Source organism: Choloepus didactylus, chromosome 13 (assembly GCF_015220235.1).
Source record: "Choloepus didactylus isolate mChoDid1 chromosome 13, mChoDid1.pri, whole genome shotgun sequence".
Taxonomy (NCBI): Eukaryota; Metazoa; Chordata; class Mammalia; order Pilosa; family Megalonychidae; genus Choloepus; species Choloepus didactylus.
The window spans coordinates 41,019,444-41,037,304 of record NC_051319.1 but is presented as its reverse complement, the minus strand read 5'-3'; the positions used below and the strand labels follow the sequence as shown (position 1 = coordinate 41,037,304).

The 17,861-nt window shown below is 40.1% G+C and overlaps 2 protein-coding genes across 3 annotated transcripts in view; one reads left to right on the top strand and one right to left on the bottom strand.

Moving 5' to 3' along the window:
• Window positions 1-8,654: 8,654 nt before the first annotated feature.
• LOC119507953 (protein CDV3 homolog) lies at window positions 8,655-11,159 on the bottom strand. Of its 2 annotated transcripts, XM_037801299.1 has the most exons (2): window positions 10,220-11,159; window positions 8,657-9,757 (listed from the first exon to the last, which is right to left on the bottom strand). In XM_037801299.1, the coding sequence occupies exons 1-2, from the start codon at window positions 10,840-10,842 to the stop codon at window positions 9,751-9,753; spliced, it is 630 nt and encodes a 209-aa protein (XP_037657227.1). In that variant the 5' UTR covers window positions 10,843-11,159; the 3' UTR covers window positions 8,657-9,750. The 2 variants fall into 2 exon arrangements, with proteins under 2 accessions (XP_037657226.1, XP_037657227.1); XM_037801298.1 differs by having other exon boundaries at window positions 8,655-11,159.
• A 532-nt stretch (window positions 11,160-11,691) lies between these two features.
• The window catches only part of SLCO6A1 (solute carrier organic anion transporter family member 6A1), a 199,226-nt gene continuing 193,056 nt past the window's right edge, over window positions 11,692-17,861 (top strand). The window contains exon 1 of the mRNA XM_037800889.1: window positions 11,692-11,968. Within this exon, the coding sequence (XP_037656817.1) occupies window positions 11,692-11,968 (277 nt within the window). The remainder of the gene's footprint in view (window positions 11,969-17,861) is intronic.

Sequence of the window (17,861 nt, the reverse complement as noted above, 5' to 3'; positions counted from 1 at the left end):
CACAGAACTTGAAGTTTTAAAATTTAGTCAGTGTCATCCTTTACCCTGTATTCTAATTTACCTTCATCCTAACCAAGTCCATTTCATTCATATTTCTAATTGTAGCCTAATCTCTTTTTTCAGCTTCTGAGAAATGGGAGTAATGCTGAATTTCAGAGCCACTGTGTGCTAACTCTGAGTCTCAGATATAGCACAGATACCCAAATTTCTAGGGAGTTTCCAAGTTATACACAAAGCACTCAGCATCTCAGAATTTAGAAATAACAGTTAAAACTCAGGAATAGATGTGACTGCCAAAAGAGCTTATGATGTAGGAACCTTTACAATAAGACTTATTGAACATACTGTACTCCCTGAACATTGATTTCCAATCTCTGTTTCCAATCTATCCCCTGAAAACCTATGCTCTTGAATTCAGTTCTCAGAGTTTGCTCATTATAGTTAGTTTACATTAATGAGGCCTTACAATATTTTCCCTTTCATTTCTGACTTATTTCACCCAACATAATGTCCTCAAGGTTCATTCACCTAGTTGCATGATTCATTACTTCAGTCCTTGCAGCCATTCAATATTCCACTGTATGTATACACAATTTACCCCTCCATTCTTCCATCAATGTACCCTTATGCCACCTCTGTCTGCTGCAAATTGTGAACAATATTGCCTTCAACATCAATGTGAAAATGTCTATTTGTGTCCTTGCTTTCAGTTCTTCCAAGAATACACCAAATAACAGGGTTGCAGGATCACAGGGCAGCTGTACTCTCACCCTCCTGTGGAACCACCATACACTGCCTCCAGAGGGGCTGTATCATTCTACTTCCCTACCAACAATGAATAGGTATATCTCTCTCTCCACATCTTCTCCAGCACTTTTATCTTTCTGTTTATTTTTTAAACAGTTTTATTCAGACACCATACAAACTGTCCTAAGTGAACTATCAATGGCTGCTAGTATAATCACATAGTTATGCATTCACTACCACAATGTATATGAGAACATTTCCATTTCTTCCACAAAGAAGGATGAGGCAAAAAATTAAAAAGTAAAGAATAAAAAAATAAAATGAGAGGAAAACACAATGACAAGAATCTCATACCCCTCCCTTATATCACCCTCTTATTGACATTTAGCTTTGGTATATTGCCTTTGTTTCGATTAATGAAAGAATATTACAATGTCACCATTGACTATGGACCATAGGATACATTTTATTTTGCCATATACCTTCCCATTTTCAACACCACACAATGGTGACCTTGATTTGTTCTCCTTCATGTAAAAACTTTCTTATATTTGTACATTTAATCACCATCATTGTCCATTGTAGGTTTCACTAGGTTATACAGTCCCAGTTTTTATTTATCCTTCTGGTGTCATAGATGCCCCTAGCCTTCCTCTTTCAACTATACTCACACTCAGCTTTGATCATTATACTACAGTATTGTGCTACCATCAGATAATTATTTTGCTATCCATTTCTGGATCTTTACTATCAATCCTGTTGAACATTCTGTACTCCTTCAGCAACAAATGCACAAAATCCACCCTCTTTCTATCTCCTGATAACTTGTGTTAACTTTAACTCTCAGAATTTGCTCATTGTAGTTAGTTCATATGAGTAAGACCATACGGTATTTGACCTTTTGTTTCTGGCTAATTTCACTCAACATAATGTCCTCACGACATTACATTGTTATATGCATCATGACTTTATTCCATCTTACACAGCTGCAAAATATTCCATCTATGTATATACCACAATTTGATGGACATTTGGGTTTTTTACATCTCTTGGCAATTGTTAATAATGCTGCTATAAACATTGGTGTACAAATGTCCTTTGGTATCCCTGCCTTCAGTTCCTCTGAGTATATACCTAGTAATGCAATTGCTGGGCCATATGGCTATTCTATACTTAACTTCCTGTGGAACCGCCAAACTGCCTTCCAGAGTGGTTGCACCATTCTACATTACCACCAAGAGTGACTAAAGTGTACCTCTTTCTCCACATCCTTGCCAGCACCTGTAGTTTTTTTTTTTTTGGATAATGGGCATTTTAGTAAGTGTGAGATGACACCTAACTGTGATTTTGATTTGCATTTCCCTAATAGCTAGTGAAGTTGAGCATCTTTTCACATGTTTTTGAGCCATTTGTATTTCTTCTTTGGAAAAGTGTCTGTCATATCTTTTGCTCATTTTTTAATTGTATCCTTTGTTTTTTGTTGTTGAGTTGCAGGATTTTTTTATATATTCTGGGTAATAAACCCTTATCTGATATGTGGTTTCCAAATTTTGTCTCCCATTGTGTAGGCTGCCTTTTTACTTTCCTGATGAAGTCCTTTGATGTGCAAAAGTGTTGAATTTTGAGGAGATCCCATTTTTCTATTCTTTCATTGCTTGAACTGTGGGTGTAGGGTCTAGAAACCACCTCTTATCACAAGATTTTTAAGATATTTCACTACATTTTCTTCTAATAATTTTATGGCCTTAGCTCTAATGTTTAGGTCTTTGATCCATTTTGAGTTAATTTTTCTATAAGGTGTGAGATAGGGATCCTCTTTCATTCTTTTGCATATGGATATCCTATTCTGCAAGCACCATTTGTTGAAGAGGCTGCTTTGTCACAATTGAGTCAACTTGAGCACCTTATCAAAGGTCAATTGTCTGTACATGATAGAGTCTATTTATGAACACTCAATTTGATTCTGTTGGTCAGTATATCTGTCTTTATGCCAGTATCATGCTGTTTTGACCACTGTAGCTTTGTAATATGCTTTAAAGTCAGGTATTGTGAGACCTCCCACTTCATTTTAGTTTCTCAAGAATTTTTAGCTATTTGGGGCACCCTGACCTCCAAATAATTGTGATTATTAGTTTTTCTATTTCTGAAAATACATTGTTGGGAGTTTAATTGTATTGCATTCAGTCTATAAATCAATTTGGGCAGAATTAACATCTTAACTGTATTTAGTCTTCCAAGACATGAACACAGTGTGCTGGTTTGAATGTATTATGTCTCCCGGAAAAAGCCATTTTCTTTGATGCAGTCTTGTGGGGCAGACATATTAGTGGGGATTAAGTTGGAACCTTTGGATTAGGTTGTTTGTGTGGAAATGCACCCCACCCAACTGTGGGTGATAACTCTGATTGGATAATTTCCACGGAGGTGTTACCCCACCCATTCAGGGTGGGTCTAAATTAAATCACTGCAGCCATATAAATGAGCTGACAAACAGAAGGAACTCAGTGCAGCTGAGAGTGACATTTTGAAGAGGATCTATAGCCAAAAGGGACACTTTGAAGAATGCACTTGAACTGAGAGAGGAGCTTCAGCTTAGAGACATTTTGGAGATGGCCTTTGAAAGCAGACTTTTGCTTTGGAGAAGCTAAGATAGGACAAATGCTCCAAGAGCAACTAAGAGTGACATTTCTGAGGAACTGCAGCCTAGAGAGGAACATCCTGGGAGAAAGCCATTTGAAACCAGAATTTGGAGCAGATGCTGGCCACATGCCTTCCCAGCTAACAGAGGTTTTCTGGATGCCATTGGCCATCCTCCAGTGAAGGAACCCAATTGTTTATCTGTTATTTTGGACACTTTATGGCCTTAAGACTGTAACTATGTAACCAAATAAACCCCCTTTTATAAAAGCCAATCCATTTCTGGTGTTTTGCATTCCAGCAGCATTAGCAAACTAGAACACACAATATGTCCTTCCATTTATTTAGATCATCCTTGATTTCTTTTAGCATTTGTTCTAGCTTGCTAATGCTGCCAGAATGCAAAATACCAGAGATGGACTGGCTTTTATAAAAGGGGGTTTATTTGGTTACACAGTTACAGTCTTAAGGCCATAAAATGTCCAAGGTAATGTATCAACAATCAGGTACCTTCACTGGAAGATGGCCAATGGCTCTGGAAAACCTCTGTTAGCTGGGAAGGCACGTGGCTGGCGTCTGCTCTGGAGTTCTGGTTTCAAAATGGCTTTCTCCCAGAACGTTCCTCTCTAGGCTTCAGTTTCTCTCCAAAATGTCACTCTCAGTTGCTCTTCAAATTGTCACTCACAGCTGCACGGAGTTCCTTCTGCTTGTCAGCTCATTTATATGGCTCTACTGATCAAGACCCACCCTGAATAGGTGGGGCCACGCCTCCATGGAAATAGCTCATCAGAGTTATCACCCACAGTTGGGTGGGGCACATTTCCATGCAAACAACCTAATCCAAAAGTTCCAACTTAATCCCCACTAATACATCTGCCCCACAAGATTGCATCAAAGAACATGGCTTTTTCTGGGAAACATAATACAGTCAAACCAGCACACCATTTTTTTTTTTTTTTTTGTAGCTTTCTGTATATAGGGCTTTTGTGGCCTTGGTTGTTTATTCCTAAATATTTGATTCTTTTGGTTAATTTGTAAATGGAATTTTTTCTTAATTTCCTCCTCAGATTGCTCATTACTAGTGTGTAGTAACATTTCTGATTTTTGTGTGGATCTTGTATACTTTCACTTTGCTGTACTCATTTATAAGCTCTAGTAGCTTTGCTGTAGATTTTTTAGGATTTTCTACATATAGGATCACGTCATCTGCAAACAATGAAAGTTTTACTTCTTCTTTTCCAATTTGAATGCTTTTATTTCTTTTTCTTGCCTAATTCCTCTAGCTAGAACTTCCAGCACAATGTTGAATAACAGTTGTGACAGTGGGCATCCTTGTGTTGTTCCTGATCTTAGAGGGAAAGCTTTCAGTTCTTCCCCATGGAATATTATATTAGCTGTGTGTTTTTCATATATTTCCTTTATCATGTTGAGAAAGTTTCCTTCTATTCCTGTCCTTTGAAGTGTTTTCACCAAGAAAGGATGTTGAATTTTGTTATGTTTCTTTCCTGCATCAATTGACATGATCATGTAGTTTTGTCTCTTTGATTTATTGATGTGGTGTATTACATTAATTGATTTTCTTTTGTTGGACCACCATTGCTTACCTGGAATAAAACACACTTGGTCGTGGTGTGTAATTCTTTTAATGTACTGCTGGATTTGATTTTCATATATCTTGTTAAGGAACTACTCTGGGTTCCTTTCATGCTTCCTCTGGGTTTATCTGTATCTGGAGCTGGTATTCAGTGGTCCAAATCTGTGAATTAAATCCACAATTTGAGCTTGCTTGAGCTCTCCTTCCCTTACTCCTAGTAGAGACTGCTTCTTTTTCTTTTTCTCCCAGGGAAGTGCTCCAAAACAGCCTGCCTTGCCAGTAGGAGATGGTTGCCAGACATGAAAGATTAAGATACTTCCTTACAATTGTGTGCTGGAATCTCGGCCCCACTGCCTGTTCCAGACTGGTGTATGATGTGTGTTTGGTCACAGAAGCCCCCCAAACCATTGTTCCAGATAGTTCTTGACTATTTACTAGCTGCTATAGGGGACAAATTAAAGTCCACACCTCCCTACATCTCGGTTATTTTTTAAAGATTTTTTTTTTTAATGTTGTCTTTTATATTTATTTATGTTTCTATTTCTGGTTCTCTTCTTTGTGTAGATACAAAGTTCTGTCAGGCAATATCTTCATTCTGCCTGAATTTCCTATAATATGTATGTTAGTGCAAGTATACTGCCACTGAATTCTCTAAGGTTTTGTTTTCTGAAAAAGCTGTTTTACCATCATTTTGTGGGAGAGGCTATCCACAACGGACAAAATGAGTTATATACCCCTGCAAGTTTTGGGGGGCATATTAGGAATGTAGGACCCTGTCTCCTTTTTTGTGAGGTCCTTTCTCAGGAATGTACTTGCAGCAAGCAACCTAAAGTGATGAAGTAAAGTCTTCTTACAAAGAACAGGCTTTATAACAGCTTACTATAAGAGGGTTAAATTCTCCAAGTCTTGGTTCTTTGTCTGCAGAGAAAACCAGCAGCCATCCTGGCCCACGGTGTTACCCTTAATGGACTTGGTAGCCATGGAAACAAAGCCAACCATCATGCTTATGCTGCTTGCTCTTCCGTGAATAATGAAGTTATTTGTTTCTGAATGGGGAGGCTTATGTCTTCTACAAGCATCATGAAATATTTCACTAGCATGTAATTCAAGTAAATCTCAGACCCTTCACCATTTTTTTTCCCCAAACAGATATATAATTTACATCCCATAAATGTACAGTTAAATGGTTTTGGTTTATTTACAGATCTGTGCAATCATCACCATGATCTAGTGTTAGAATATATTCATCAACCTCCAAAGAAACTCCGTACCCATTAACATCTATTCCACCCCCTCTGCCTTCTCCCCACTCCCCAGCCCTATGTAACCACTAATTTACTTTTGTTCTCCTTAGTTTTGCCTATTCTGGACATTTCACATAAACGGAATCATAAAATATGTGGTTTTTGTGACTTGCTTCTTGCAGGTAGCATATTGTTTTTGAGGCTCGTCAATGTCGCACAAGTCAGTACTTCATTCTTTGGTATATGGCTTTTGCTTCTGTCCCTTGCTCTTTAACAGCTGAACTTTGCCAGGGATGAGGGGCAGGGGAATTTCCTGTCTCAATCCCAGAGGCAGAACTCCTCTTGCTTAGCTTGCTAAAAGTGTTCGGGTTATAGCCCAGGGGTAGGTGTGGGTGGGGGTAGCTTCTGGGGTTTCTAAACTGTTATGCTAGCCCTCACTTGGCCTTTAAGAATTCATTAAAATTTCAGTTTTTTCCTATCTTCATTTACGATTGCAATCATCCCATTATATGCTCTGTCAAAGATGAAATAGTTTGTGTCCCATTGTTCTTCAGAAGGGCTTGTTACCCTTTGGAATCAATTCACAAGCTTGCTTTGCAAATGCAGCTCTCTGTAGGCTCACAGAAGTTAGTTTTCAATATTATCTTGCTTGCTGTTGTTGTTAGGGTGGGAGTCATGTTCCTTTCGCTCTATGTTCTGAGTAGAAGCAAAATACCTAGTATCATTTATTTGTAACAGAGCTGTCTTTTCCCTTCTGTTCCCAGGCAGTGCCCAGTCTGGTACCAAAGCACAATAGTAAGGGCTCCTGGCCCCACTTCCTACCTCCTAGGAATTTTGTGTTTCCTTTAGGTTTATTAATGTCATGAGCCAACATGAGGGGCATCCTAGTTGAATATGACTGATGAACATGGGAAAATTAGGGCTGTGCTCTTAGTTGTGTAGTGACTGTACAGTGACTGTACAGGGAAAGAACTTCACTCACAGATGGGCATATAACTCTGAGTGAAACTCAGGTCTCAGTTTTGGAGTGGGGTCTGTGGTACCCTCCTCCCTGTCTCGTCTTAGTTGGTTTTCCAGAAACCAGCCCCAACTGTTTCTGAACAGCACAAAAATGTATTTCCTTTATTCAAAAGTAGAAGCTGCACTTGTTTTGTTAACATATCATCTTCTCCATGAGAGAGAAGATCTGTCCTGGAAAGTCTCTACTCTCTCTTTCTCTCAATCTCTCTCTCTCTCTCAATCTCTCTCTCTCTCTCAATCTCTCTCTCTCTCTCTCTCTCTCTGTGTGTGTATATGTATATATATCATGCTAGTCGTCTTCTACATTGTTTTCCTCCAGTAAGATTGTTACAGCTGGGTCCCATCCCCTTTTTTAGAGAAGGAGAAAATAGTCTTTCCTGTTCCTGATTGGGATAGAGTTTCTAAGACAATAATTTCAATGTAAAACACTTCACTTATGAGCATTCACTGGGAATGATGTTCTGAGTTATGTTTAACAATCTCTTCTGTTTCCTCCAAATTTTCCATTGTGGTGGAAGTGTTTTTTCCAGATATTATGGTTCCTCTAACTTCTTCAACAATTTTCAGACTGTTTTTATTTTTATTTTATTTTTTTTTTTTTTCATATATTTACTTTTTATTGAATTTGTTAATGTTACAGAGTTCCTGCACTGCCAAAACCATGCCTGAGAATTCAAAGAAAGAAATGGTAAAATGGACAGCCTCACCTACCCATCATACAGTATATTAAAACTTGATTCATGTGCATTGTGATAATTTCACAATCTTTTAAAAAGTCGTTAACAAGAGTTGGAATTTTAAATCTGCTGCAGGTCTTCAGATTTCTAGTACAATATGCCATTAAATAACATTTCCACATATTCATCTAAGTTCATTCCTCAAAAACATAACGCCCAACAAGATTTTGCTGGAATAGATGCATACTTTTTAGGGAAACTATGTGGCTCAATGTCCAAGAGATTGTTTTTTAAGGTTTTTGGTTCCCAAATGAAGTCTTCACTTTAACCAAGAATTCCTTGCGTCTCTCTTCATCATCCAACCTCTCCTTGGCTCAGCTACTTGCCCAAATAGATCAGAAGGCAGTCATCCTTCCTGCCACCTCAAATAATGCCAACATTATTGCCCAGAAAAGGTTGGCAGGTCCTGACAGAAGAACACTGTAACCCTTCTAGGAGTCCAGTTCCTGCACTGACACTTTCATCAAGACTGAACTCCTACAGGAAAATGCTCCCATATCAGGATAGTTTTATTCACCCATTTGCTTCAATCTTACCAGTAGGCAAGTCTGCAACTCCTGCATTTGGCAAAGGGATTTATTATAGAGAAACCCAGACTCTGCATCAAGTGATCACATACCACTGAAATATTTCTAGTGAACCAAAGAGACAAAGCTAGGAAATTACCAGAACATCTCATTAGATGGAATGAAACTTTTCAGTAACTCTGGGTAGCTTCTTCAAGTCCCTTTTAAGGACTAAAAATTACTGGATAGTTTAAGCTGTAATTATTAAAAACACAAGTGCTACATCACCTGTCTTTTGCCCCTAACTCTCCAAATGAACAACATAAAGACACACCAAAAGGTCAATAAAGAGTTTGCTGGGACAATCACTGCATCTATAGAACCTTCAATACCTTTAAAATGTGAGTACAAGTACAGTATCTTGAATTCTTGTCAAAGATCACACAAGATCCATGACACTTAAAAAGGGTTTTAGACAAGGTTCTGCTCATGCTGCTTTGAATTTATAACAGGTCAATGAATCTTCAGTCTCACTAGAAATCTGCTAGATTCTGTTTCCACTGCCATTTACTATACAATTTGGACCTGATTAAAGACTTCAGCATCACCTGAAGTAGAGCCCCAGCAGCCACTGTCCTTTACACCAAAGGCTATTTGGTTCCACTCTAGGAGTTGGCAAATTCACAAGACAGTTCACAATCCTAATGCATATTTCAGGTTACTAAACCAAGCAATATGCTCTGTCAAGGAACTAATTCCAAGTCAAAGCAAAAAAAGGCCTTATTGTGGAACATAGAAAAAGCACTACCCAAATAAAAAATTCATACTAAAAGAAATAAGATTATTCCCTCCCCTCCCCTCCTTTTCCCACTTGGTGGACCCAAGCTTGGTTTAATTTGTTTACCTAGAATACAACTGAAGGCTTAAATTATAAATCAACAGCCCTACACAGATTATCTGACCACATCAGTTCTTTAGAGAGGCATGTTCCAGGAAGTCTAATATAGCCACAGCCTACTACAGAGTGTTCCTTAAGGGTGGGGCACAGGACAGGTTAATTAAGGTCACTTAAATCTTCATCTTTTACAGCAGATCAGAACCCAGATGGCTGACTTTCTGTAGGATTTCTGATAGGAATCCAGTAGAGCTGGTTTCAAGTTTCATATCGATACTTAATAGCTGTAACCTTCTTATCCAGAAGATGTGATCCACATGAAGTCCACAATGAGTGCAGCAAATCTGAGGTAGTCAACCCTTACGAAGGCTCAGTATCTGAACATAAAAAGATTTTGAAATGACCACTGGCTGCAGTTGTTTTCTGTTTCTGTATTTGCAGAGTACTTATGAAAGACACTGCTGAATCTAGTTCACACATTTATATAACAATGGAAATTCCCCTATATCCAATAGACATAAAGAGCAGTTGTGACAGTTTAAACATCCACAGTGCAACAGGGCCGATCACTTATATCGAGGGGTCTGCATCGGTTGCTGTAGTTCCAACAGAGGTCAGGTGATGAATGGCTGGTCATGGTGGTTAGATGTGGTCTAGTTACCTTAGAAGTGTTAGCAAAGACCATTCCTTAATTGTACTGTGTGTGACTGCTTTTCTGATTTTCAAGCACAGCATACTGGTTGTCTAGCTGAAGTTTAAGGGCCTGGTTTTTTGAAACCTCATCCCTACCTCTATTTTTGTGTCTTACTACTTCAAAGCTCTTCTCCATTTCTTTATCCTTCCGGCTTTCTACATGCTTGGCAGTGGACTGCAGGGATGGGAACTGTGTATCGCTGTATATTTCTGGTGGTCCTTGTGGTGTTTTCCTTGTTGTGGTTAACCTGGCCCCAGGAGGCCTATATACACCGCTAGTCATCACCGGTTCTGGTGTTTCTGTAACAATTACTGGAGCAGGAGGTGCTTGTACCAGAGCTGTTTTATTCCAGGGACCTGAAGATTTTTCTACACCACTACCACCTCCTCCACCTTCTTCCCAGTTATCACCTGGATCTTCTCTCTTTTCATTATCGTCTTCTTCCTTTTCACTTATTTGCATTGCCTGAACTCGGAGGCCGCTGTAATCAACCTCTTTTTGCTCAAATTCTTTCCACTCATCTTCATCCTTCGTCACGGCCTTGGTGGCGGCCCCGGGGCCCGCGGCCCCCGCGCCCGCGGTTCCGCCGTCACCCGGCCGGGCTCCCGCGCCCGCCCCGCCGCCCGCTGCGCCCGCGGCTCCACTGGTCCCGCCTACGCCGCCCGCCGAGCCCGCGGTGCTTGCCGCCCGGTTGCTCCTCTCCTTCTTCTTCTTCTTGTCCCTCTTAGCGAAGAAGTTGTCCAGGCTTCGCTCCTCCGTCTCAGCCATGGCCGCGGCCTCTTCGGCCCGGATGGGTGGGGCCAGCAGCGGGCAAGGACCGCGGCGTTCCAAGATCGGGGTCGAGGCCGGCTCGGCGCTCAAGCTCCCCGGCGTGGCAGTGGTACGATCCGCCCCTGGGATCGCGCGCCGCTACCGCCGCCGGAGCCGGCTCGGGCTGCCACTGCTCGCGCGACCGCGGTGCAGGATCCCACCCGCTCTACAGCCGGAGGGGAAAAGGAACGCGCGAGCCTGAGGCTCCGGCGGGAGTGCTGGACTAGCGGTGGCGCGTGCAGGAGGAAGATGCGCGCGCGCAAGCCCGAAGAGGAGGGGAGAGGGGGTGGGGAGGGGAGGGCTCAGACTGTTTTTAAAGAGATGGTTCAGTTCAAAAGATACCACAATAAAGTAGGTCTGGAGAAATTGGGGTATAGTTCCCCTGTCCTATCTTTACACATCTCTCTTTCCTTGCTTCCTAAAAAGTACTACAGTAAATACCAGCATTCTTTGACTTCCATTAGAGTTTCTCTGGTGCTTACTGTCCGTGGTGGCAGTTACCAGAAGGGAAATGTAGCTTCTTTTCCCCCTCTTACCACATGGAAGCAAAGAAGGGAAACAGTCTTGGAAGTTCGCATAGGGCAACTGTCAACACCCCCGCGAGGACACTGGCCTCCGCCTGAAAAGAACGTTTCCTCTGGAGGCTTGTGGTGCATGAGCCCTTTCGGCCACCCGTTCCTCCGTCGCCCTCTCCCGGCTTTTCGGTTGATTCCGGTAGGGAAGCCACAAAGGGCCTCCAAACCAAGGTAAGGTCACTGCCGTTCCATGTGAGGCACGACCTGAGCCGCCGCAGGGCGGGGTCTGGCGATGGAAACAGGCCTAGCGCAAGAGGAGCCCAGTGTGGTGCACAAGGGGGCTGCGAAGGACACCAAGGCTGAAAAGAAAAAGAAAAAGGCGACGGCATCCAAGGTTGGCCTTTTAAAATCAGAGACAAAAGCCAAACCTAGGGGCAAGATACTGCAAGAAGACAAGGACAGTTTGGAGGGGCCCTGCGGCTCCGGGTGTATCATTATTCTGCGTTGTCAGCGTTTTAACAACGTCCGTTGCTTCATGGTTTTCTACTGCATGCTGATCTTTTCTCAAGGTAAGGCCGGGGGGCGGGGGTCGTTCTGGCGAGGGCAGTGGTGGTGGGGCCAACACAGACATATGAGAGAGAGAGAAGGGGTGTGTGGCGACGCCAAGTCGTGGCCCAGGTTGAGGCTATGCTCTAATGTTTTCCACATGTGCTTAGAATCGAAGCAGTTTTACAACGTCCAGAGCCTTGGTTTTGGGCTCCTGCCATTGCCTCACTTAGTTGGCCTCCTTGTCGACACAGTTGACCATAAACATTGATAAAAGGGGTCTGGCCTCCAGGTCGCCAACTGGAGAGAGAGTTTTTGATTGTCATTTAACGTTGATTGATCACAAACTCTGAGAAGATCTGGGTTGAATTATTTGTGGACTAAAAGAAAGCTAGAAACAGTATCTGCCTTCACCAGCTTACATATGTTTAAAACACACGGTTACTTCCTGACTGGCTCTTGTTTCCTCATCTGTGAATTGAAGAGGCTGAGTGTTGCTTTGAAGCAACAAACTACATCAGAGAACCCAAACAGGGGATTTAATTTTGCCAACACAGTTTTTTTTTTTTTTTTTTTTTTTTTTTTTTTTCCCATCAAAAAAGGAATTAATTTAATAGAGTATATGCATCCATACAGTGGAAAATTATACAGCTGTTGAAATGCTATTGCGGATCTATATTTGTTGATGTGGTAGGCTGTTTGTGAACTGCTGTTGAGCAAAAATGCAGGTTACTCTATAGAATACATAGAGTAAGGTGGTTTATTCATGAAAAATGCAGAGAAGCTGGTAACAGTAGTTGCCTCGGGAGGACAACAGGGAGGCTGGGGGGTGGGAGAGGGAGACTCCCTGTTTTTATTTTTTTATTTTTTATTTTTTATTTTTATTTTTATTTTTTTTTTAGGTTCTCAATTATTTTTTAATTTTTGAGAAAATTTACATACAGTAAAATGCACAGATCATAAGAGTACAGATTCATACATTTTCATAATTTCATATGCCTGTGTAACTACCACTCAAATCAAGATATAGAATATTTCTATTACCATTCCTCCTTCAAACCAATCACTCCCTATCCCCAGAAGCAGAAACTTTCTGATTTTTGTCACTATAGATTAGTTTTGTCCATTTTTAGGTTCATATAGATGGAATCATATTGTATATACTCTTTTGTGCCTGCCTTTTTTTTTTTTTTTTTTTTTTTTTTAATAATAATTTTATTGAGATATATTCACATACCACGCAGTCATACAAAACAAATTGTACTTTCGATTGTTTACAGTACCATTACATAGTTGTACATTCATCACCTAAATCAATCCCTGACACCTTCATTAGCACACACACAAAAATAACAAGAATAATAATTAGAGTGAAAAAGAGCAATTGAAGTAAAAAAGAACACTAGGTACCTTTGTCTGTTTGTTTGCTTCCCCTACTTTTCTACACATCGATCCATAAACTAGACAAAGTGGAGTTTGGTCCTTATGGCATTCCCAATCCCACTGTCACCCCTCATAAGCTACATTTTTATACAACTGTCTTCGAGATTCATGGGTTCTGGGTTGTAGTTTAATAGTTTCAGGTATCCACCACCAGCTACCCCAATTCTTTAGAACCTAAAAAAGGTTGTCTAAAGTGTGCGTAAGAGTGCCCACCAGAGTGATCTCTCGGCTCGTTTTGGAATCTCTCTGCCACTGAAGCTTATTTCATTTCCTTTCACATCCCCCTTTTGGTCAAGAAGATGTTCTCCATCCCACGATGCCGGGTCTACATTCCTCCCCGGGAGTCATATTCCACGTTGCCAGGGAGATTCACTTCCCTGGGTGTCTGATCCCACGTAGGGGGGAGGGCAGTGATTTCACCTTTCAAGTTGGCTTAGCCAGAGAGAGAGGGCCACATCTGAGCAACAAAGAGGCATTCAGGAGGAGACTCTTAGGCACAAATACAGGGAGGCCTAGCCTCTCCTTTGCAGCAACCGTCTTCCCAAGGGTAAAACTTATGGTAGAGGGCTCAACCCATCAAACCACCAGTCCCCTATGTCTGTGGTCATGTTAGCAACCATGGAGGTGGGGTAGGCGAATACCCCTGCATTCTCCACAGGCTCCTCAAGGGGGCACTACATCGTTTTTTTTTTTGTTTTTTTTTTCCTTGTTTGTCTTTTTTCTTTTTTTTTTTTTTTTTAACTTTCCCTTCTTTTTTCAAATCAACTGTATGAAAAAAAAAGTTAAAAAGAAAACAAACATACAATAAAAGAACATTTCAAAGAGACAATAGCAAGGGAGTAAGAAAAAGACAACTAACCTAAGATAACTGCTTAACTTCCAACATGTTCCTACTTTACCCCAAGAAAGTTACATACTATAGCAACATTTCAGTGAACTTGTTCCTACTACATCCATCAGAAATTAACAGACCATAGTCATTTCTGGGCATCCCCAGAACGTTAAATAGCTTATCTGTTCTTCTTGGATTATTGTTCCCCCTTCCTTAATTGCTCTCTACTGCTAGTTCCCCTACATTCTACATTATAAACCATTTGTTTTACATTTTTCAAAGTTCACATTAGTGGTAGCATATAATATTTCTCTTTTTGTGCCTGGCTTATTTCGCTCAGCATTATGTCTTCAAGGTTCATCCATGTTGTCATATGTTTCACCAGATCGTTCCTTCTTACTGCCGCGTAGTATTCCATCGTGTGTATATACCACATTTTATTTATCCACTCATCTGTTGATGGACATTTGGGTTGTTTCCATCTCTTGGCAATTGTGAATAATGCTGCTATGAACATTGGCGTGCAGATATCTGTTCGTGTCACTGCTTTCCGATCTTCCGGGTATATACCGAGAAGTGCAATCGCTGGATCGAATGGTAGCTCTATCTCTAGTTTTCTAAGGAACTGCCAGACTGACTTCCAGAGTGGCTGAACCATTATACAGTCCCACCAACAATGAATAAGAGTTCCAATTTCTCCACATCCCCTCCAGCATTTGTAGTTTCCTGTTTGTTTAATGGCAGCCATTCTAACCGGTGTTAGATGGTATCTCATTGTGGTCTTAATTTGCATCTCTCTAATAGCTAGTGAAGCTGAACATTTTTTCATGTGTTTCTTGGCCATTTGTATTTCCTCTTCAGAGAACTGTCTTTTCATATCTTTTGCCCATTTTATAATTGGGCTGTCTGTACTATTGTCATTGAGTTGTAGGATTTCTTTGTATATGCAAGATATCAGTCTTTTGTCAGATACATGGTTTCCAAAAATTTTTTCCCATTGAGTTGGCTGCCTCTTTACCTTTTTGAGAAATTCCTTTGAGGTGCAGAAACTTCTAAGCTTGAGGAGTTCCCATTTATCTATTTTCTCTTTTGTTGCTTGTGCTTTGGGTGTAAAGTCTAGGAAGTGGCCTCCTAATACAAGGTCTTGAAGATGTTTTCCTACATTATCTTCTAGGAGTTTAATGGTACTTTCTTTTATATTGAGATCTTTGGTCCATTTTGAGTTAATTTTTGTGTAGGGGGTGAGGTAGGGGTCCTCTTTCATTCTTTTGGATATGGATATCCAACTCTCCCAGCCCCATTTGTTGAAAAGACCATTATGGCTCAGTTCGGTGACTTTGGGGGCCTTATCAAAGATCAGTCGGCCATAGATCTGAGGGTCTATCTCTGAATTCTCAATTCGATTCCATTGATCTATATGTCTATCTTTGTGCCAGTACCATGCTGTTTTGGCAACTGTGGCTTTATAATAAGCTTCAAAGTCAGGGAGTGTAAGTCCTCCCACTTCGTTTTTCTTTTTTAGAGTGTCTTTAGCAATTCGAGGCATCTTCCCTTTCCAAATAAATTTGATAACTAGCTTTTCCAAGTCTGCAAAGTAGGTTGTTGGAATTTTGATTGGGATTGCATTGAATCTGTAGATGAGTTTGGGTAGAATTGACATCTTAATGACATTTAGCCTTCCTATCCATGAACATGGAATATTTTTCCATCTTTTAAGGTCCCCTTCTATTTCTTTTAGTAGAGTTATGTAGTTTTCTTTGTATAGGTCTTTTACATCTTTGGTTAAGTTTATTCCTAGGTACTTGATTTTTTTAGTTGCTATTGAAAATGGTATCTTTTTCTTGAGTGTCTCTTCAGTTTGTTCATTTCTAGCATATAGAAACATTACTGACTTATGTGCATTAATCTTGTATCCCGCTACTTTGCTAAATTTGTTTATTAGCTCTAGTAGGTGTATCGTTGATTTCTCAGGGTTTTCTAGATATAAGATCATATCATCTGCAAACAATGACAGTTTTACTTCTTCTTTTCCAATTTGGATGCCTTTTATTTCTTTGTCTTGCCGGATTGCCCTGGCTAGCACTTCCAGCACAATGTTGAATAACAGTGGTGACAGCGGGCATCCTTGTCTTGTTCCTGATCTTAGAGGGAAGGCTTTCAGTCTCTCACCATTGAGTACTATGCTGGCTGTGGGTTTTTCATATATGCTCTTTATCATGTTGAGGAAGTTTCCTTCAATTCCTACCTTTTGAAGTGTTTTTATCAAAAAGGGATGTTGGATTTTGTCAAATGCTTTTTCAGCATCTATTGAGATGATCAATTGATTTTTCCCTTTCGAGTTTTTAATGTGTTGTAATACATTGATTGTTTTTCTTATGTTGAACCATCCTTGCATGCCTGGAATGAACCCCACTTGGTCATGGTGTATGATTTTTTTAATGTGTCTTTGGATTCGATTTGCAAGTATTTTGTTGAGGATTTTTGCATCTATATTCATTAGGGAGATTGGCCGGTAGTTTTCCTTTTTTGTAGCATCTTTGCCTGGTTTTGGTATTAGATTGATGTTAGCTTCATAAAATGAGTTAGGTAGTGTTCCATTTTTTTCAATGTTTTGAAAGAGTTTGAGTAAGATTGGTGTCAGTTCTTTCTGGAAAGTTTGGTAGAATTCCCCTGTGAAGCCATCTGGCCCTGGGCATTTATTTGTGGGAAGATTTTTGATGACTGATTGGATCTCTTTGCTTGTGATGGGTTGGTTGAGGTCTTCTATTTCTTCTCTGGTCAGTCTAGGTTGTTCATATGTTTCCAGGAAATTGTCCATTTCTTCTACATTATCCAGTTTGTTGCCATACAGTTGTTCATAATATCCTCTTATAATTTTTTTAATTTCTTCAGGATCTGCAGTTATGTCACCTTTTTCATTCATTATTTTGTTTATATGGGTCTTCTCTCTTTTTGATTTTGTCAGTCTAGCTAGGGGCTTGTCAATCTTGTTGATCTTCTCAAAGAACCAACTTTTGGTGATATTTATCCTTTCTATTGTTTTTTTGTTCTCTATGTCATTTATTTCTGCTTTAATCCTTGTTATTTCTTTTCTTGTACTTGGTTTAGGATTGGTTTGCTGTTCATTTTCTAGCTTCTTCAGTTGATCCATTAGTTCTTTGATTTTGGCTCTTTCTTCCTTTTTAATATATGCGTTTAGTGCTATAAATTTCCCCCTTAGCACTGCTTTTGCTGCATCCCATAGGTTTTGGTATGTTGTGTTCTCATTTTCATTCGTCTCTATATATTTAGCAATTTCTCTTGCTATTTCTTCTTTAACCCACTGATTGTTTAGGAGTGTGTTGTTTAACCTCCAGGTATTTGTGAATTTTCTAAGTCTCTGATGGTTATTGACTTCTAATTGTATTCCATTGTGGTCAGAGAATGTGCTTTGAATAATTTCAATCTTTTTAAATTTATTGAGGCTTGTTTTATGTCCCAGCATATGATCTATTCTGGAGAAAGTTCCGTGAGCACTAGAAAAGTATGTGTATCCTGGTGATTTGGGATGTAATGTCCTGTAGATGTCTGTTAAATCTAATTCATTTATCAGATTGTTTAGGTTTTCAATTTCCTTATTGGTCTTCTGTCTGGTTGATCTA